The sequence below is a fragment of the Oncorhynchus keta genome, chromosome 22 (genome assembly GCF_023373465.1).
Source record: "Oncorhynchus keta strain PuntledgeMale-10-30-2019 chromosome 22, Oket_V2, whole genome shotgun sequence".
Taxonomy (NCBI): Eukaryota; Metazoa; Chordata; class Actinopteri; order Salmoniformes; family Salmonidae; genus Oncorhynchus; species Oncorhynchus keta.
In genome coordinates, this window is record NC_068442.1 from 44,300,676 (window position 1) to 44,322,819 (window position 22,144).

The 22,144-nt window shown below is 45.0% G+C and overlaps 1 protein-coding gene across 1 annotated transcript in view; it reads left to right on the forward strand.

Moving 5' to 3' along the window:
- The window catches only part of LOC118400681 (E3 ubiquitin-protein ligase RNF220-like), a 53,932-nt gene that overhangs the window by 17,522 nt on the left and 14,266 nt on the right, over positions 1-22,144 (forward strand). The window contains exons 3-7 of the mRNA XM_052475308.1: positions 17,659-17,785; positions 18,104-18,146; positions 18,220-18,312; positions 18,385-18,427; positions 18,753-18,833. Coding sequence (XP_052331268.1) covers positions 17,659-17,785; positions 18,104-18,146; positions 18,220-18,312; positions 18,385-18,427; positions 18,753-18,833 — 387 coding nt within the window. The remainder of the gene's footprint in view (positions 1-17,658; positions 17,786-18,103; positions 18,147-18,219; positions 18,313-18,384; positions 18,428-18,752; positions 18,834-22,144) is intronic.

Consider the following 22,144-nt stretch of genomic DNA (forward strand, 5'->3'; position numbering starts at 1 on the left):
GTGGACACCTGCTCGTCAAGCATCTCATTCCAAAATCATGGGCATTAATATAGAGTTGGTCACCTCCCTTTGCTGCTATAACAGCCTCCACTCTTCTGGGAAGGCTTTCCACTAGATGTTGGAACATTGCTGCGGAGACTTGCTTCCATTCAGCGACAAGAGCATTAGTGAGATGGGACACTGATGTTGCGCGATTAGGCCTGGCTTGCATTTGGCATTTCAATTCATCCCAAAGGTCTTCGATGGCGTTGATGTCAGGGCTCTGTGCAGGCTAGTCAAATTCTTCCACACCGATCTCGACAAACCATTTTTGTATGGACCTCTCTTTGTGCACGGGGGCATTGTCATGCTGAAACAGGAAAGGGCCTTCCCCAAACTGTTGCCACAAAGTTGGAAGCACAGAATTGTGCTTCCACTTCCATTCACTGAAACTAAGGGGCCTATCCCAAACCATGAAAAATGGCCCAGACCATTATTCCTCCTCCACCAAACTTTACAGTTGGCACTATGAATTGAGGAAGGTAGCGTTTTCCTCGCATCTGTCAAACCTCGATTTGTCCACCGGACTGCCAGATGGTGAAGCGTGATTCATCACTCCAGAGAATGTGTTTTCACTGCTCCAGAGCGGCCAGCTCTACACCACTCCAGCTGACGCTTGGCGTTTCGGATGGTGATCTTAGGCTTGTGTGCGGCTGCTTGGCCATGGAAACCGATTTCATGAAGCTCCCGACGAACATTTATTGTGCTGACATTGCTTCCAGAGGCAGTTTGGAACTCTGTAGCGAGTGTTGCAACCGAGGGCAGACAATTTCTACGCGCTACGCACTACAGCACTCTGTGATACCGTTCTGTGAGCTTGTGTGACCTACCACTTTGCGGATGAGCTGTTGTTGCTCCTAGACGTTTCCACTTCACAATAACAACACTTACAGTTGACCGGGGAAGCTGGTGGCATCCTATGACATTGCCACGTTGAAAGTAATTTAGCTCCTCAGAAAGGCCATTCTACTGCGGTGAGTCTTCCTGGGAAAGTCTCTAAGCTTTCCACACCTAGATTGTGCAACTCTTGCCCATTATTCTTCAAGCTCTGACAAATTGGTTATTGATTATTGCTAGACAACTATTTCCAGGTCTTGCCATAGATTTTCAAGTAGATTTAATTCAAAGCTGTAACTTGGCCACTCAGGACCATTCACTGTCTTCTTGATAAGCAACTCCAGTGTAGATTTGGCCTTGTATTTTACGTTAATGTCTTGCAGAAAGATTAATTAATCTCCCAGTGTCTGGTGGAAAGCAAACTGAACTGAGTTATCCTCTAGTATTTTGCCTGTGCTTAGCTCTATTCCATACATGTTTTTATCCTGAAAAACTCCCCAGTCCTGAATGATTACAAGCATACCCATAACATGATGCAGCCACCACTATGCTTGAATATATGCAGAGTGGTACAATGTGTTTGGGGAAAGTCCTACACAACACTTTGTATTCAGGACAAAAAGTGAATTGCTTTGCCACATGTTTTGCAGTATTACATAGTGCCTTGTTGCAAACAGGGTGTGTGTTTTGAAATATTTGTTTTCCTTCTTTTCACTCTGTCATTAGGTTAGTAATTGTGGAGTAACTACAATGTTGTTGATCTATCCTTTAGTTTTCTCCTGTTAGATTAATTCAACTCTGTAACTGTTTTAAAGTCAGCATTGGCAACATGGTAAAATCCCTGAGCGGTTTCCTTCCTCTCTGGCGACTGAGTTAGGAAGGACGCCTGTGTCTGTGTGGTTGAATCTGTGTTTGAAATTAACTGCTCGACTGAGGGACTTTACAGATAATTGTATGTGTGGGACACAGAAATGAGGTAGTCATGTTAAATACTATTGCACACATATTCCATGCAACTTATTAAATGACTTGTTGAGCACATCTTTACTCCTGAACATGTTTAGGCTTGCCATAATAAAGGGTTTGAATACTTACTTATTTTCTCAAGACATTCCAGCTTTTCATTTTTTTATTAATTTGTAAAAATGTCATGCATTTTTATTTCAGGCTATAACACAACCAAGTGTGGAAAAAGATAATGGGTGTGAATAGTCACTGTGTCACGCCTTGGTCATTGTATTTTGTGTTTTCGTTTTATATTTGTTCAGGCCAGGGTGTGACATGGGTTTATTGTGTTGTCGTATTGGGGTTTTTGTAGGCATTGGGATTGTGGTTGATTAGGGGTGTGTCTAGTTTAGGCTTGGCTGCCTGAGGCGGTTCTCAATCAGAGTCAGGTGATTCTTGTTGTCTCTGATGGGGAACCGTATTTAGGTAGCCTGGGTTTCACTGTGTATTTTGTGGGTGATTGTTCCTGTCTCTGTGTTAGTGTTCACCAGACAGGCTCTATAGGTTTTCACGTTTCGTTTTGTTGTTTTGTATATTTATTAAGTTATTTCATGTATCGCTCTTCTACATTAAAGACATGAGTAACCACCACACTGCATTTCGGTCCGACTCTCTTTTGACGAACGAACGCCGTTACACAATGTAGCTGACTGTTGCTACTCTTATCTAAGATGAGCTAGTTAACTAGCTAGCATAAGGGAATACGTTCCCAGCACCGAGGACTTATTCTGTTTGATAGAGCAACATTATTAGTTTCCCTACAACACTTTCATTCTAATACGACTCGGATCATATTTTTGACCTTCAACAGATTGTCAGGAAAAACAAACTCAGTTGGGAGACTAAAAGCTTTCAATTGAATGGTGATCTGTTTCATGTTGTGGGCACAGGGATGTATGAATGTCACCAGAGGGGGAATACAGACAAAACAAAAGCCAAAGAGAAATATGCTGCTGAAATGAACAAGAAGGCAGTACTTTCAAAGACAGATCACTGTAATTCATTCCATACACGTTTACAACATTCATTTCATTTGATTAATGTTGAATTACTAACTAACAATGGAATGTTCCTCAATAAAATGCAAAAAGTTGGGGCTTTAAACGGGTTTCCCAACTCCCGTGGCACTTTTTACAGTACCGTTTTATGTGTAATGTGTATATCAAACTGTATTCCTATCATGTAATATTGTCTAGGACTATACAAGTAACATGTATGTAAAGGGTATAAATAATGTATATGTAACAAAATATCTGTAAAAATGTAAAACAAAGTAACTTTTGTCCTCCTAAGAGGGGGGTGGATGGGCCAATAAAATAAATACATTAAGAGTGTAAGTAGGGTTAGGCTGGTGAGTTACCCCTCTATAGAGTGGTGTTAGGCTGGTGAGTTACCCCTCTATAGAGTGGTGTTAGGCTGGTGAGTTACCCCTGTGTAGAGTGGTGTTAGGCTGGTGAGTTACCCCTCTATAGAGTGGTGTTAGGCTGGTGAGTTACCCCTGTGTAGAGTGGTGTTAGGCTGGTGAGTTACCCCTCTATAGAGTGGGGTTAGGCTGGTGAGTTACCCCTGTGTAGAGTGGTGTTAGGCTGGTGAGTTACCCCTGTGTAGAGTGGTGTTAGGCTGGTGAGTTACCCCTCTATAGAGTGGGGTTAGGCTGGTGAGTTACCCCTCTATAGAGTGGGGTTAGGCTGGTGAGTTACCCCTCTATAGAGTAGGGTTAGGCTGGTGAGTTACCCCTGTGTAGAGTGGTGTTAGGCTGGTGAGTTACCCCTCTATAGAGTGGTGTTAGGCTGGTGAGTTACCCCTCTATAGAGTGGGGTTAGGCTGGTGAGTTACCCCTCCATAGAGTGGGGTTAGGCTGGTGAGTTACCCCTGTGTAGAGTGGGGTTAGGCTGGTGAGTTACCCCTGTGTAGAGTGGGGTTAGGCTGGTGAGTTACCCCTCTGTAGAGTGGGGTTAGGCTGGTGAGTTACCCCTCCTATAGAGTGGTGTTAGGCTGGTGAGTTACCCCTCTATAGAGTGGTGTTAGGCTGGTGAGTTACCCCTGTGTAGAGTGGGGTTAGGCTGGTGAGTTACCCCTGTGTAGAGTGAGGTTATTGTGGTGAGTTACCCCTGTGTAGAGTGGGGTTAGGCTGGTGAGTTACCCCTCTATAGAGTGGGGTTAGGCTGGTGAGTTACCCCTCTATAGAGTGGGGTTAGGCTGGTGAGTTACCCCTCTATAGAGTGGGGTTAGGCTGGTGAGTTACCCCTCTAGAGTGGGGTTAGGCTGGTGAGTTACCCCTCTAGAGTGGGGTTAGGCTGGTGAGTTACCCCTCTAGAGTGGGGTTAGGCTGGTGAGTTACCCCTCTAGAGTGGGGTTAGGCTGGTGAGTTACCCCTTGCACTGTGAAGAGCTTTGGTTGTCTAGAAAGTCCAGTCAGTTGTTATTTAATAAATACCAAAAAGGTGAACTGCAAGGCTATGTTGTATTAGATAAATACATGACTGTAGTAAGTGCCTAAGTGCCAAATAAAGTAACACGTTTTCATCTTTAATCAGACAATAATACACCAATAATAAATAAATACCAATCTGTGAAACAGTTCTGTGAAACTGTACATTTTACTTGTGGATTTGTGTTAATTTGTTTACCTACATGCCATTTTCTAAACAATGCAGATAGTGGAGTAACTTTGACTAAGGGCAAACATCATGATAAGCTTTGCAATCTGCGTTTGAATAAGACATCTGATTACCACTTTGCATTTAGAACGGTTGGTTTTATTAAATCTAGTAAATAACCAAAACATTGATGGATCACAAGATAAAAGAAAAGCATGTCTCTCGGCGGCCCCTGCAATCTGGTCGGCATGCGCGTCATCCAACTCCCTCGTATGATTGGTTGTTTCCCACAAACCATAAGCGTCATCACACTGCCTCGTGATTGGTAGCTTTCTGACTTTCTGGCTGTGGTAACGAATGACGACCCAACTGACACTGTCCTTTCCCTTTTTTTACCGGTTTCTAGATCAGTTTCAAACATCATTAAGCCTGTATTTCAATGAGGCTAGATTGATTACAGTTAGAAGACTAGAGGCAGAATTCATTCATTGCCTTCGGGGTGAACATGGTCTAAGAGGAGAGCCTGGCGGTTGAGACATGGCGGTCACTGTCCTCATTTATGGATAGAGAGAGATGATTGGCTAAGGATGTGCACGGCCGTGGACACAGCTGATAGAACTAAAGTGACCTGTAATGAAGAAGATAAAAGGAGAGCGAGAGAGAAAGAGAGACATGGACATGCAGAGAGAAAGACAAGAGAGGCGGAGAGAGAGAGAGACGGAGAGAGAGAGAGACATGGACATGCAGAGAGAAAGACAGAGAGACGGAGAGAGAGAGAGACGGAGAGAGAGAGAGAAAGAGAGACATGGACATGCAGAGAGAAAGACAGAGAGGCAGAGAGAGAGAGACGGAGAGAGAGAGAGACGGAGAGAGAGAGAAAGAGAGACATGGACATGCAGAGAGAAAGACAGAGGCGGAGAGAGAGACGGAGAGAGAGAGACGGAGAGAGAGAGAGACGGAGAGAGAGAGAAAGAGAGACATGGACATGCAGAGAGAAAGACAGAGAGGCGGAGAGAGAGAGAGGCGGAGAGAGAGGCGGAGAGAGAGAGACGGAGAGAGAGAGACAGAGAGAGAAAGAGAGACATGGACATGCAGAGAGAAAGACAGAGAGAGCGGAGAGAGAGAGAGACGGAGAGAGAGAGAGAGACGGAGAGAGAGATGGACAGAGAGAGAGAGAGAGAGACGAAGAGAGAGAGAGAGAGAGAGAGAGACGAGAGAGGAGAGAGAGAGAGAGAGAGACGGAGAGAGAGAGAAAGAGAGACATGGACATGCAGAGAGAAAGACAGAGGCGGAGAGAGAGAGACGGAGAGAGAGAGAGACGGAGAGAGAGAGACGGAGAGAGAGAGAGAGAGATGGAGAGAGAGAGACGGAGAGAGAGAGAGAGACATGGACATGCAGAGAGAAAGAGGCGGAGAGAGAGAGGCGGAGAGAGAGAGAGAGACGGAGGAGAGACGGAGAGAGAGAGAGAAAGAGAGATGGACATGCAGAGAGAAAGACAGAGGGAGAGAGAGAGACTAAAAGAGAGAGCGAGAGAGAGAGACGAGAGAGAGAGAAGGAGAGCGAGAGAGGCGGAGAGAGAGAGAGAGAGAGAGCGGAGAGAGACGAAGAGAGAGAGAGAGGAGAGAGAGAGAGAAGAGAGGACATGCAGAGAGAAAGACAGAGACGGAGAGAGAGAGGAGAGAGAGACGGAGAGAGAGGAGAGAGAGAGAGACGGAGAGAGAGAGAGACGAGAGAGAGAGAAAGGAGACAGACATGCAGAGAGAAAGACAGAGACGGAGAGAGAGAGAGACGGAGAGAGAGAAAGACAGACAGACAGAGAGAGAGACAGGCGGAGAGAGAGAGAGAGAGACATGCAGAGAGACAGAGAGGCGGAGAGAGAGACGGAGAGAGAGACGGAGAGAGAGAGACGGAGAGAGAGAGAGACGGAGAGAGAGAGAGACGAGAGAGAGAGAGAGAGAGAGAGAGACGGAGAGAGAGAGAGAGAGGAGACTGAGAGACGGAGAGAGAGACGGGAGAGAGAGACGGAGAGAGAGAGACGGAGAGAGAGAGACGGAGAGAGAGACGGACGGAGAGAGAGACGGACGGAGAGACGGAGAGAGAGAGAGACAGACAGAGAGAGAGACAGAGACAGACAGAGAGACAGAGATGAGGGAGAGACAGAGATGAGGGAGAGACAGAGATGAGGGAGAGACAGACAGAGAGAGAGACAGAGAGACAGACAGACAGACAGACAGACAGACAGAATTTGTAGTATTGGTTGGAGGTCTTTGTTCCGATTGACCCGTGGTCAAAAGGCCTTATTATTGATCTGGCGTCATCAGAGAAGGTCTATGGGGCTGAGGTGAGTCAATTTGAGGTCTGATTTGAGGTTGAATTCAAGTTGAAAAAGGGAACACAGCTCAAAGGAAAAAGTTGCTTAGATGCACTTCCACACCCACAACATATGCACCCGCACACTTGACCTTGTAGGCCTACAGTATAAACACACAAACACAGTTTTACTTGTTATTGTTTGGTTCCTTACTGTGACTTCCAGCTGTGGTCCTCCATGTGCACTTCTAATGTACATGTAGACATAAGGCCCTTCAACAATGACTTAATACAGCCTTTAGGAATCAATGAATAATCATGACAGTCCTGATGAGACATTGATTTTTATTTATTTATTTGACCTTTAATTTAAGGCAAGTCAGTTAAGAACAAATTCTTATTTTCAATGACGGCCTAGGAACAGCGGGTTAACTGTCTGTCCAGGGGCAGAACGACAGATTTGTACCTTGTCAGCTCGGGGGTTTGAACCTGCAACCTTCCGGTTACTAGTCCAACGCTCTAACCACTAGGCCACCACACTGCCACCCCGATTGAAGGCAGTGAGTAAGTGTGGTGGTGGTGGGGTGTCCTTAGGACATTATACACAATGGATCGGGCAGTGTGAGGTCAAACTGGGAACTAGGGCCCACGGGGTTCTGGTCAAATGTAGTCGACTAAATAGGGTGTAGGTTGCCATTTGGGACTCGGAGGACGTGTTTATTAAGGTAATTGTCCAGTGAAACGAGTTACGGAAGGGTTTTGTTTTGTACTGTATTCCCGGGGAATTCTGAGATTAATAAAAATGCTATAAAAATAAAAACGACCAGACTTTTAAAAATCACGGAAAAGGGAAGTGACTCTCCTCAGCTGATGTATTAGGCCATGTTGTTACGAAGGTCTATTATGTTAATGTGTTAGTAACAACACGGCCTATTATGTTAATGTAGCAGTAACATGGTCTATTATGTTAATGTATTAGTAGCAACATGGTCTATTATGTTAATGTATTAGTAGCAACATGGTCTATTATTTTAATGTATTAGTAATAACATGGTCTATTATGTTAATGTATTAGTAACAACATGGTCTATTATGTTAATGTAGGAATAACAACATGGTCTATTATGTTAATGTATTAGTAACAACATGGTCTATTATGTTAATGTAGGAATAACAACATGGTCTATGTTAATGTATTAGTAACAACATGGTCTATTATGTTAATGTATTAGTAATAACATGGTCTATGTTAATATAGGAATAATAACATGGTCTATTATGTTAATGTAGGAATAACAACATGGTCTATTATGTTAATGTATTAGTAACAACATGGTCTATGTTAATATAGGAATAATAACATGGTCTATTATGTTAATGTAGGAATAACAACATGGTCTATTATGTTAATGTATTAGTAGCAACATGGTCTATTATGTTAATGTAGGAATAATAACATGGTCTATTATGTTAATGTATTAGTAACAACATGGTCTATTATGTTAATGTATTAGTAGCAACATGGTCTATTATGTTAATGTAGGAATAACAACATGGTCTATTATGTTAATGTATTAGTAATAACATGGTCTATTATGTTAATGTAGGAATAATAACATGGTCTATTATGTTAATGTATTAGTAATAACATGGTCTATTATGTTAATGTATTAGTAACAACATGGTCTATTATGTTAATGTAGGAATAATAACATGGTCTATTATGTTAATGTATTAGTAACAACATGGTCTATTATGTTAATGTAGGAATAACAACATGGTCTATTATGTTAATGTATTAGTAACAACATGGTCTATTATGTTAATGTATTAGTAATAACATGGTCTATTATGTTAATGTAGGAATAACAACATTGTCTAGTATGTTAATGTATTAGTAACAACATGGTCTATGTTAATATAGGAATAACAACATGGTCTAGTATGTTCATGTATTAGTAGCAACATGGTCTATTATGTTAATGTAGGAATAATAACATGGTCTATTATGTTAATGTATTAGTAACAACATGGTCTATTATGTTAATGTATTAGTAGCAACATGGTCTATTATGTTAATGTATTAGTAATAACATGGTCTATTATGTTAATGTAGGAATAATAACATGGTCTATTATGTTAATGTATTAGTAATAACATGGTCTATTATGTTAATGTAGCAGTAACATGGTCTATTATGTTAATGTAGGAATAATAACATGGTCTATTATGTTAATGTAGGAATAATAACATGGTCTATTATGTTAATGTATTAGTAACAACATGGTCTATTATGTTAATGTATTAGTAATAACATGGTCTATTATGTTAATGTATTAGTAACAACATGGTCTATTATGTTAATGTAGGAATAACAACATGGTCTATTATGTTAATGTATTAGTAGCAACATGGTCTATTATGTTAATGTAGGAATAATAACATGGTCTATTATGTTAATGTATTAGTAATAACATGGTCTATTATGTTAATGTAGCAGTAACATGGTCTATTATGTTAATGTATTAGTAACAACATGGTCTATTATGTTAATGTAGGAATAACAACATGGTCTATTATGTTAATGTATTAGTAACAACATGGTCTATTATGTTAATGTATTAGTAGCAACATGGTCTATTATGTTAATGTAGGAATAACAACATGGTCTATTATGTTAATGTATTAGTAATAACATGGTCTATTATGTTAATGTAGGCCATTATTGTAGGCCATTATTCCCCCAATAAAAACATTATTCCCCCTCTACTTCAGAGAGTGTATTTGTCCCAAATGACACCCTATTCCCTATATAGTGCCCCACTTTTGACCATGATCCATACGGTTCCGGTAGAAGGTAGTGCACTATAAGACACAGCCTGTGCTGCATGTAGGAATTGAAGCGCTGAGTAATATCCTTTAATATCCTTGATGTGATGTTTTCAATAGGAAGCAGGTTACTGTGGGAGACTGGAAAAGGCAGGCACAGGTGTGGTGGGATCCAATGACTTATATGACTCAGGTCTCCTCTGAACGCTTGCCAACTACAGCCCACACAATCCCAACCCCCCCCCTTCCTTCCTTCCTTCCAGTAGCCGAGTGATGACTGATGAACGAGGACAGCATCGCAAGATTGCCATACAGAAAGACACAGATACCCATGTCTGTCAATCATAGCTACACCACGGTTACGGCAGGTTATTCTTTACAGCGTGTTCCTATAGCCGTGTTAATTTTCTGGCCTAATGCACCAGGGTGACATCTATCCCAATGTCATTCTGTGACATTCTGTGAAGGTCACATCAGCCATCTCAGCTCTGTGTGTCTCTACAGTACTGGCACCTGTCATATGGGCGCTGGCATCAGGCAACAGGGTGACTATGGTGTTTTCAAGGATGTGTTTGTGTGGTTGTCTGATTTCTCTCATATGAGATAGGTTTGATTATCCCCTACATACAGTATGACTTTAAGCACTTCCTATTCTAACAGGATCCCATAGTCTACAATATCAACAGTTCTGGCCGTCAACCAGTAAGGATTTCCCTCAAATAGAGCATTAGTGTATTTAACCCACTAGTTTATTGATGCACCGGTGCGTCAATCTAAGATACAATCCCCATACTAATCCATCAGTTGAAGCTAGAGATATCCGTTTCTTTTGCATTGGATGCGTCTCAATCCACCACATCCGCCAGTGTCGCACTTCCTCATCTGCAATGAAAGGGGGCAGAGCTAGAGCGGTGTTTGTCAGACCATGAGACGTCCTGGGAATCAGTCTTCTCACGAAAACGTCTGTAGCGTCCGAACGGTTTAACATACTATTATGACCCCCCTGTGGAAAGGGGAGATCGTCACGAACACGAAGGTGTGCTCCGTTTTACTCTACAACCCCCGCAACTGTCATGGGACTCGTTTGAAGGTAACCAGTACCGGTTTTAAAGTTTATTTATATCTCCTAGATTTAGAACAGACAATTCAAAACCTTGTTTCTTATGATACATTATTTGACAGAACTTTTTGCTGTTGAGGAATGTGTTATTCAATCCATTTCTATCGGCTTTAGTAGTGAAAGCCAAAATCTATATGTTATCAAATCAGTTTTCTATATATCTTTTCTGATACCTAAAGGGGTCCTAAAATTCAAATTGAAATAGCTAAATGAGCCATATGACCATCATAAATCATTTCCATATTTCAGCTAAGCAACCCCTTTCCCCCCAATGTCTTAGATTCTAAAGAATTAAATCTGCAGTAACTTTTTGGGCAACCTGAACAAATTCACGTAGAAATTGTTGTAGATCTGTCATTCTCATTGAAAGTGGTATATCTGTTCTATGTGCACTATATACATTTTTTAAAAACTAGTCAAGAGTTATTCTTATTTACAATGATGGCCTACTGAGGAACAGTGGGTTAACCGGCTTGATCAGGGGCAGAACGACAAATTTTCACCATGTCAGGTCAGGGATTTGATCCAGCAACCTTTCGGTTACTGGCACAATGCTCTAATCACTAGGCTGCCTGCTATTTCTTTGCTTCTGGTTCTTAAGTTTTGTTTTTGACTTTTACTTTTGGTTTTGTTTACCAGCTTTAAAGAGCTGAAAATACAATATTTTTATTATGGAAAAGATAATACACATGAGTTTAAGTGGTACAATGATTCTCTACACTGTAGTTGCCAGCATCCCGGAGGAGCCTCTTCACTGTTGAGACCGGACAGAGGAACTCTGCCTAGAAGGCCAGCATCCCGGAGTCACCTCTTCACTGTTGACGTTGAGACTGGACAGAGGAACTCTGCCTAGAAGGCCAGCACCCCGGAGGAGCCTCTTCACTGTTGACGTTGAGACTGGACAGGAACTCTGCCTAGAAGGCCAGCACTATAAGTCACCTCTTCACTGTTGACGTTGAGACTGGACAGAGGAACTCTGCCTAGAAGGCCAGCATCCCGGAGGAGCCTCTTCACTGTTGACGTTGAGACTGGACAGAGGAACTCTGCCTAGAAGGCCAGCATCCCGGAGTCACCTCTTCACTGTTATGACTGAGACTGGACAGAGGAACTCTGCCTACTAAGGCCAGCATCCCAGTCACCTCTTCACTGTTGACGTTGAGACTGGACAGAGAACTCTGCCTAGAAGGCCAGCATCCCGGAGTCACCTGACTGTTGAACGTTGAGACTGGACAGAGAACTCTGCCTAGAAGGCCAGCATCCCGGAGGAGCCTCTTCACAGAAAGACGTTGAGACTGGACAGATGAACTCTGCCAAGGCCAGCATAGTCACCTCTTCACTGTTGACGTTGAGACTGGACAGCGGAACTCTGCCTATAGCCAGCATCCCGGAGTCACCTCTTCACTGTTGGCGTTGAGACTGGACAGAGGAACTCTGCCTAGGGTGCCAGCCTCCCGGAGTCACCTCTTCACTGTTGACGTTGAGACTGGACAGAGGAACTCTCACAGGCCAGCCATCGGAGTCACCTCTTCACTGTTGACGTCTGAGACTGGACAGAGGAACTCTGCCTAGAAGGCCAGCATCAGTCACCTCTTCACTGTTGACGTTGGAGTTTGGACAGAGGACTCTGCCTAGAAGGCCAGTCGGAGGAGTCTCTTCACTGTTGATGAGACTGGACAGAGGAACTCTGCCTACATACAGCCAGCCTTTAAGTCACCTCTTCACTATTGACGTTGAGACTGGACAGAGGAACTCTGCCTAGGCCAGCCTAGTCACCTCTTCACTGTTGACGTTGAGACTGGACAGAGGAACTCTGCCTCAGAAGGCCAGCATTAGTGTATTCAACTCCACTGTTTACGTTGAGACTGGACAGAGGAACTCTGCCTAAGGCCAGCATCCCGGAGTCACCTCTTCACTGTTGACGTTGAGACTGGACAGAGGAACTCTGCCTAGAAGGCCAGCACCCCGGATAGCCTCTTCACTTTTGATTGAGACTGGACAGAAGAACTCTGCCTAGAAGGCCAGCCTCCCAGAGTCACCTCTTCACTGTTGACGTTGAGACTGGACAGAGGAACTCTGCCTAGAAGGCCAGCCTGAGTCACCTCTTCACTGTTGACGGAGACTGGACAGAAGAACTCTCTAGAAAAGGCCAGCCTCCCGAAGGTTCTTCACTGTTACGTTGAGACTGGACAGAGGAACTCTGCCTGGAAAGGGAGTCACCTCTTCACTGTTGACGTTGAGACTGGACAGAGGAACTCTGCCTAGAAGGCCAGCACCCGGAGGAACCCTCTTCACTGTTGACGTTGAGACTGGACAGAGGAACTCTGCCTAGAAGGCCAGCATTCACCTCTTCACTTTGACGTTGAGACTGGACAGAGGAACTCTGCCTAGAAGGCCAGCATCCTGAGTCTTTTGTTGCGTTGAGACTGGACAGAGGAACTCTGCCTAGAAGGCCAGCATCCCGGAGTCACCTCTTCACTGTTGACGTTGAGACTGGACAGAGGAACTCTGCCTAGAAGGCCAGCATCCCAGTCACCTCTTCACTGTTTTTGAGACTGGACAGAGGAACTCTGCCTAGAAGGCCAGCCTCCCGGAGTCACCTCTTCACTGTTGACGTTGAGACTGGACAGAGGAACTCTGCCTAGAAGGCCAGCCTCCCGGAGTCACCTCTTCACTGTTGACGTTGAGACTGGACAGAGGAACTCTGCCTAGAAGGCCAGCCTCCCGGAGTCACCTCTTCACTGTTGACGTTGAGACTGGACAGAGGAACTCTGCCTAGAAGGCCAGCACCCCGGAGGAGCCTCTTCACTGTTGACGTTGAGACTGGACAGAGGAACTCTGCCTAGAAGGCCAGCATCCCGGAGTCACCTCTTCACTGTTGACGTTGAGACTGGACAGAGGAACTCTGCCTAGAAGGCCAGCATCCCGGAGTCACCTCTTCACTGTTGACGTTGAGACTGGACAGAGGAACTCTGCCTAGTCAGGCCAGCATTTGAGTCACCTCTTCACTGTTGACGTTGAGACTGGACAGAGGAACTCTGCCTAGAAGGCCAGCATCCCGGAGGAGCCTCTTCACTGTTGCGTTGAGTCTGGACAGAGGAACTCTGCCTAGAAGGCCATCATCCCGGAGTCACCTCTTCACTTTTGACGTTGAGACTGGACAGAGGAACTCTGCCTAGAAGGCCAGCCTGAAAGTCACCTCTTCACTGTTATTGAGACTGGACAGAGGAACTCTGCCTAGAAGGCCAGCATCCCGGAGTCACCTCTTCACTGTTGACGTTGAGACTGGACAGAGGAACTCTGCCTAGAAGGCCAGCCTCCCGGAGTCACCTCTTCACTGTTGACGTTGAGACTGGACAGAGGAACTCTGCCTAGAAGGCCAGCATCCCGGAGTCACCTCTTCACTGTTGACGTTGAGACTGGACAGAGGAACTCTGCCTAGAAGGCCAGCATCCCGGAGTCACCTCTTCACTGTTGACGTTGAGACTGGACAGAGGAACTCTGCCTAGAAGGCCAGCATCCCGGAGGAGCCTCTTCACTGTTGACGTTGAGTCTGGACAGAGGAACTCTGCCTAGAAGGCCATCATCCCGGAGTCACCTCTTCACTGTTGACATTGAGACTGGACAGAGGAACTCTGCCTAGAAGGCCAGCATCCCGGAGGAGCCTCTTCACTGTTGAGACTGGACAGAGGAACTCTGCCTAGAAGGCCAGCATCCCGGAGTCACCTCTTCACTGTTGAGACTGGACAGAGGAACTCTGCCTAGAAGGCCAGCATCCCGGAGGAGCCTTTTCACTGTTGAGACTGGACAGAGGAACTCTGCCTAGAAGGCCAGCATCCCGGAGCCACCTCTTCACTGTTGAGACTGGACAGAGGAACTCTGCCTAGAAGGCCAGCATCCCGGAGTCACCTCTTCTCTTTGGAATAGCCTTCATTTCTCAGAACAAGAATAGACTGACGAGTTTCAGAAGAACGTTATTTGTTTCTGACCATTTTGAGCCTGTAATCGAACCCACAAATGCTGATGCTCCAGATACTCAACTAGTCTAAAGAAGACCGGACGTATTACTTCTTTAGCGCGTTATTCGTGTTAGACCCCCCAGGTTGGAGCGCTGCTGAGGCTGACTGATGCTGACAGGGTTCATCTGGGACTGGGCAGGGGAGAGAAGGAGGGGGAGGATGTACACAAACACACACACACATTGACACACCCTTTCGTATTCAATTCTCAGCCATTAAAAGTGCATTTAGTACAGATAAAGACTCATTTTGGGTCCGGGAATCTGGCCCTTACGACTGCAGGCTGCCTGGTAGTGGCCTGCCAGACACAGGTGTCAGGATACTGAAACGGGGGCAGAGAGAGGTTCTAAAAACAGGGACAATAAACCACCTGCAAATCTAATCCCATTCCTTTTATCACGGCGCCATTCAGAGACGCTTATCTCTCCAGGTAATGTGCTTATGAATTCAATTTCAGCCCCGAGATTTCATTGTTTACTGACTCCCGTGTGTTTCGGGCCGGGGAGCGCTGAAGGCCGAGAACACTTGATGCGTGTCGGTAAAACTCATTAAGGCTTCGATGGGGGATGCAAAAAGCCTGCGAGGAACACGGAACGACCTGTCTCTTCCCCAAGGACACTGAGCGTCTTTTTGCGATTTGCTGCCATGTCTTATTTAGCAGCCATTTTGTCCCTATTTGAGTCCTCATTAGTCGCTCATAACTCAGCTGATGTTAGAGGGGACGCCAACCTGCTCCCAGCATGCTGCACCGCATGTCTCTTGGCCTTTATGAGTGTGGCTGGTGTGCTGGACAATAGCTTCCTGAGGACAGAAGAGACAGTGGGGTACTAGACTTCACGCTTCGGGGTCCCTAGGCTCTCAGGTTAGAAATAGCTAGTGTAGACCTGTGATACTTGAACTGTTTCAGTGTTTTTAATGGTGATGAGTAGGCTAATGAGCCTTTGTTTTTATTTGTGTCAAATGTATTCATTTTTCTTTACGTCACTGATATTGACCATGGTGTGTAGTCTGTCATCGTTTGCTATATGACGAGGTTCTTGTCTGATTGTGTTGAGATACAGAGCGAGATATGATGTAGACAGATGGTCTTGCTTCTCTACATGTGATTGATGGCTTTCAGGAGTACATGACCTCATCTACCTGGTTAAATGTTTATTTAGCATACCTCCCATCCTAGCTGTCTGCTTATGGCAATAATCCAGAAGGGAAACCCAATGGGCCGGGTGGGCCTGGCTAATGTTCCCATTGACAGGCTATGATGCAGGTTCACTGACAGGGTGGTGCTGAGTGTGAGGGGGAGTGGGGTGTGTGTGCGTGCGTGCGTGCGTGCGTGCAAACCTTATATTTATTTGACACAGACAATTCTAATGAAACTCTCCCCTCCTTACTCAGCTTTTCCTCCATCTCTGTGTCAGTAGGTAAGGGTAATGTCCTGTATGACTCCCAGCCCCTCTCTGTGTCAGTAGGTAAGGGTAATGTCCTGTATGACTCCCTGCCCCTCTCTGTGTCAGTAGGTAAGGGTAATGTCCTGTATGACTCCCAGCCCCTCTCTGTGTCAGTAGGTAAGGGTAATGTCCTGTATGACTCCCAGCCCCTCTCTGTGTCAGTAGGTAAAGGCATGTCCTGTATGACTCCCAGCCCCTCTCTGTGTCAGTAGGTAAGGGTAATGTCCTGTATGACTCCCAGCCCCTCTCTGTGTCAGTAGGTAAGGGTAATGTCCTGTATGACTCCCAGCCCCTCTCTGTGTCAGTAGGTAAAGGTCATGTCCTGTATGCATCCCTGCCCCTCTCTGTGTCAGTAGGTAAGGGTAATGTCCTGTATGACTCCCAGCCCCTCTCTGTGTCAGTAGGTAAGGGTAATGTCCTGTATGACTCCCAGCCCCTCTCTGTGTCAGTAGGTAAAGGTCATGTCCTGTATGCATCCCTGCCCCTCTCTGTGTCAGTAGGTAAGGGTAATGTCCTGTATAACTCCCAGCCCCTCTCTGTGTCAGTAGGTAAGGGTAATGTCCTGTATGACTCCCTGCCCCTCTCTGTGTCAGTAGGTAAGGGTAATGTCCTGTATGACTCCCAGCCCCTCTCTGTGTCAGTAGGTAAAGGTCATGTCCTGTATGACTCCCTGCCCCTCTCTGTGTCAGTAGGTAAGGGTCATGTCCTGTATGACTCCCTGCCCCTCTCTGTGTCAGTAGGTAAGGGTAATGTCCTGTATGACTCCCAGCCCCTCTCTGTGTCAGTAGGTAAGGGTAATGTCCTGTATGACTCCCAGCCCCTCTCTGTGTCAGTAAGTAAGGGTAATGTCCTGTATGACTCCCAGCCCCTCTCTGTGTCAGTAGGTAAGGGTCATGTCCTGTATGACTCCCAGCCCCTCTCTGTGTCAGTAGGTAAGGGTAATGACCTGTATGACTCACAGCCCCTCTCTGTGTCAGTAGGTAAGGGTAATATCCTGTATGACTCCCAGCCCCTCTCTGTGTCAGTAGGTAAAGGTCATGTCCTGTATGACTCCCAGCCCCTCTCTGTGTCAGTAGGTAAGGGCAATGTCCTGTATGACTCCCTGCCCCTCTCTGTGTCAGTAGGTAAGGGTAATGTCCTGTATGACTCCCTGCCCCTCTGTGTCAGTAAGTAAGGGTAATGTCCTGTATGACTCCCTGCCCCTCTCTGTGTCAGTAGGTAAGGGTAATGTCCTATATGACTCCCTGCCCCTCTCTGTGTCAGTAGGTAAGGGTAATGTCCTGTATGACTCCCTGCCCCTCTCTGTGTCAGTAAGTAAGGGTAATGTCCTGTATGACTCCCTGCCCCTCTCTGTGTCAGTAGGTAAGGGTAATGTCCTATATGACTCCCTGCCCCTCTCTGTGTCAGTAGGTAAAGGTCATGTCCTGTATGACTCCCTGCCCCTCTCTGTGTCAGTAGGTAAGGGTCATGTCCTGTATGACTCCCTGCCCCCAGTGTGTCCAGTGTGCCATGCTGTGTTACCACCAGGTGAGCTACAGGAGCACATGGAGCAGGAGATGGGCAGACTGACACAGTTACAAATCAGGTAGGCGTTTAGAACAGATCTGAGCAGGGGAATAGCAGACTGACACAGTTACACACACACACACACACACACACACACACACACACACACACACACACACACACACACACACACACACACACACACACACACACACACACACACACACACGCAACAATAAAAACAAACAATAATAAACAACATGAAACAACAGTAAAAAACAACCAACACTAAACAACAAATAACAATAATTAACACACAACACTAAACAACAATAAACAGTGTGAATATTGTAGTATTAGTTTCCTGACCCCCTTTAAGTGTTTCCTCTTTCAACAGTACTAATTCAGTGCAGAGGAACCATCCATTAGGAGCTACTAAGGTAAATAATAACAGACACACACACAAACACACACACATCTTTCTTTGACTCTGTCCCTGTCCTCTGTCCACAGACCCTCTCACTATCTCTGCACATTAAATGTGAGGGTGGGTCCCCCACCTCTCTCTCCTGCCCTCTTGAAGAGCCCCACACAGACAGATACCAGGTAGGTTCTTCACTACAAAGACACACACACACACACTTCTTTGAAGGTTCTTCAACTCTCCTTTTTCCACAGACGTTTCTGCGTGTGAGGACAAACAGACATGCAAGACTGAATGGTATGTGTTCAGAAATACATACCATTTCAAAGACAGATGTGTTGTTTGTTCAGATGGGTGGGTTAGTTGGGTTATTGCTTTTGCATTGGAGTAATTGACTGTAAAATTATATTCAATGGCCTATCTACAGCTACGATATATTATGGAGGACATTTTCAAGGGAGGAATGAAAATGGGAGCTTCTATCCTCCCTCAACTGCATTGAAGATCATTCAAAATGATAAACTAGCCTGACTGTGACCCCTGTGACTCCTGTCACTGAGAGCACGGTACCTTTTGACCTAGCACCCACATGAGCCTCTTTAACCTCTTGATATGTTAACAGTCGATGATTGGTGCTACGCCAAACCCGCTCCTTTAAGTCCCCACAACAGAAGTCATCTAACCCCAGACTGCAAAAGAATTGGTAAGAGACACAAGACACTATATGGGCGACCTTGTACACCCCAATACTTATATTGAGTACTTTTCCACCCATTATCACAGACTACACTCTGACTATTTAGTTTATACGTTATATATTTCAGGGAACAGATTTAGGAGGATGTTCTACCATAAAACCATCAATGAATTTGACACAAGATAAAATTATTTCATACCTTGTAGGTTGTAGTCTGCTGATAGTTTGCCGTATCTTACCTGTGTATCTTACCTGTGTATCTTACCTGTGTATCTTACCTGTGTATCTTACCTGTGTATCTTACCTGTGTATCTTTCCTGTGTATCTTACCTGTGTATCTTTCCTGTGTATCTTACCTGTGTATCTTTCCTGTGTATCTTTCCTGTGTATCTTACCTGTGTATCTTACCTGTGTATCTTACCTGTGTATCTTACCTGTGTATCTTTCCTGTGTATCTTACCTGTGTATCTTTCCTGTGTATCTTTCCTGTGTATCTTTCCTGTGTATCTTACCTGTGTATCTTACCTGTGTATCTTACCTGTGTATCTTACCTGTGTATCTTACCTGTGTATCTTTCCTGTGTATCTTTCCACTGTATCTTACCTATGTATCTTACCTGTGTACAGTGTGTGTATCTTACCTGTGTATCTTACCTGTGCACAGCGTGTATCTTTCCTGTGTATCTATCCTCTGTATCTTACCTGTGCACAGCGTGTGTGTGTATCTTACCTGTGTATCTTACCTGTGTATCTTACCTGTGCATCTTACCTGTGCACAGCGTGTGTGTGTATCTTACCTGTGTATCTTACCTGTGTATCTTACCTGTGTATCTTACCTGTGTATCTTACCTGTGTATCTTTCTTGTGTATCTTTCTTGTGTATCTTTCTTGTGTATCTTACCTGTGCACAGCGTGTGTGTGTATCTTACCTGTGTATCTTACCTGTGTATCTTACCTGTGTATCTTACCTGTGTATCTTTCTTGTGTATCTTACCTGTGCACAGCGTGTGTGTGTATCTTTCCTGTGTATCTTTCCTGTGTATCTTACCTGTGTATCTTTCCTGTGTATCTTTCCTGTGTATCTTTCCACTGTATCTTACCTATGTATCTTACCTGTGTACAGTGTGTGTATCTTACCTGTGTATCTTACCTGTGCACAGCGTGTATCTTTCCTGTGTATCTTTCTTGTGTATCTTTCCTGTGTATCTATCCTCTGTATCTTACCTGTGCACAGCGTGTGTGTGTATCTTACCTGTGTATCTTACCTGTGTATCTTACCTGTGCACAGCGTGTGTGTGTATCTTACCTGTGTATCTTACCTGTGTATCTTACCTGTGTATCTTTCTTGTGTATCTTTCTTGTGTATCTTACCTGTGCACAGCGTGTGGGTGTATCTTACCTGTGTATCTTACCTGTGTATCTTACCTGTGTATCTTACCTGTGTATCTTACCTGTGTATCTTACCTGTGTATCTTTCTTGTGTATCTTACCTGTGCACAGCGTGTGTGTGTATCTTACCTGTGTATCTTACCTGTGTATCTTTTTGTGTATCTTACCTGTGCACAGCGTGTGTGTGTATCTTACCTGTGTATCTTTCCTGTGTATCTTACCTGTATATCTTACCTGTGCACAGCGTGTGTGTATGTATCTTACCTTCGTAAATTACCTGTGTATCTTACCTGTGTATCTTTCCTGTGTATCTTTCCTGTGCACAGCGTGTGTGGATGTATCTTACCTTCGTATATTACCTGTGTATCTTACCTATGTATCTTACCTTTGCACATCGTGTATAACCTAGTAGCTACTCTTGTATCAGTGCTTTGTCCAGTAGCCAGTAGAGAAACATACCATTCCTCTTCCTCTATCTCTCCAGTGTGTGTTGTTTTTGTTGAGGAAACTACGCTCTCCTCTGTATGCAGTCAGGAACAACACAGGCAGGATGCAGTCAGGAACAACACAGGCAGGATGCAGTCAGGAACAACACAGGCAGGATGCAGTCAGGAACAACACAGGCAGGATGCAGTCAGGAACAACACAGGCAGGATGCAGTCAGGAACAACACAGGCAGGATGCAGTCAGGAACAACACAGGCAGGATGCAGTCAGGAACAACACAGGTATTATGCAGTCAGGAACAACACAGGCAGTATGCAGTCAGGAACAACACAGGTAGTATGCAGTCAGGAACAACACAGGTATTATGCAGTCAGGAACAACACAGGCAGGATGCAGTCAGGAACAACACCGGTATTATGCAGTCAGGAACAACACAGGCAGTATGCAGTCAGGAACAACACAGGTATTATGCAGTCAGTAACAACACAGGCAGGATGCAGTCAGGAACAACACAGGTATTATGCAGTCAGGAACAACAGAGGTATTATGCAGTCAGGAACAACACAGGTATTATGCAGTCAGGAACAACACAGGCAGGATGCAGTCAGGAACAACACAGGTATTATGCAGTCAGGAACAACACAGGCAGGATGCAGTCAGGAACAACACAGGCAGGATGCAGTCAGGAACAACACAGGCAGGATGCAGTCAGGAACAACACAGGCAGTATGCAGTCAGGAACAACACAGGCTGTATGCAGTCAGGAACGACACAGGCAGGATGCAGTCAGGAACGACACAGGCAGGATGCAGTCAGGAACGACACAGGCTGTATGCAGTCAGGAACGACACAGGCTGTATGCAGTCAGGAACAACACATGTATTATGCAGTCAGAAACAACACAGGCAGGATGGAGTCAGGAACAACACAGGTATTATGCAGTCAGGAACAACACAGGCAGGATGCAGTCAGGAACAACACAGGCAGGATGCAGTCAGGAACAACACAGGCAGGATGCAGTCAGGAACAACACAGGTATTATGCAGTCAGGAACAACACAGGCTGTATGCAGTCAGGAACAACACATGTATTATGCAGTCAGGAACAACACAGGCAGGATGGAGTCAGGAACGACACAGGCTGTATGCAGTCAGGAACAACACATGTATTATGCAGTCAGGAACAACACAGGCAGGATGGAGTCAGGAACAACACAGGTATTATGCAGTCAGGAAAAACACAGGCAGGATGCAGTCAGGAACAACACAGGCAGGATGCAGTCAGGAACAACACAGGTATTATGCAGTCAGGAACAACACAGGCTGTATGCAGTCAGGAACAACACATGTATTATGCAGTCAGGAACAACACAGGCAGGATGCAGTCAGGAACAACACAGGCAGTATGCAGTCAGGAACAACACAGGTATTATGCAGTCAGGAACAACACAGGTATTATGCAGTCAGGAACAACACAGGCAGGA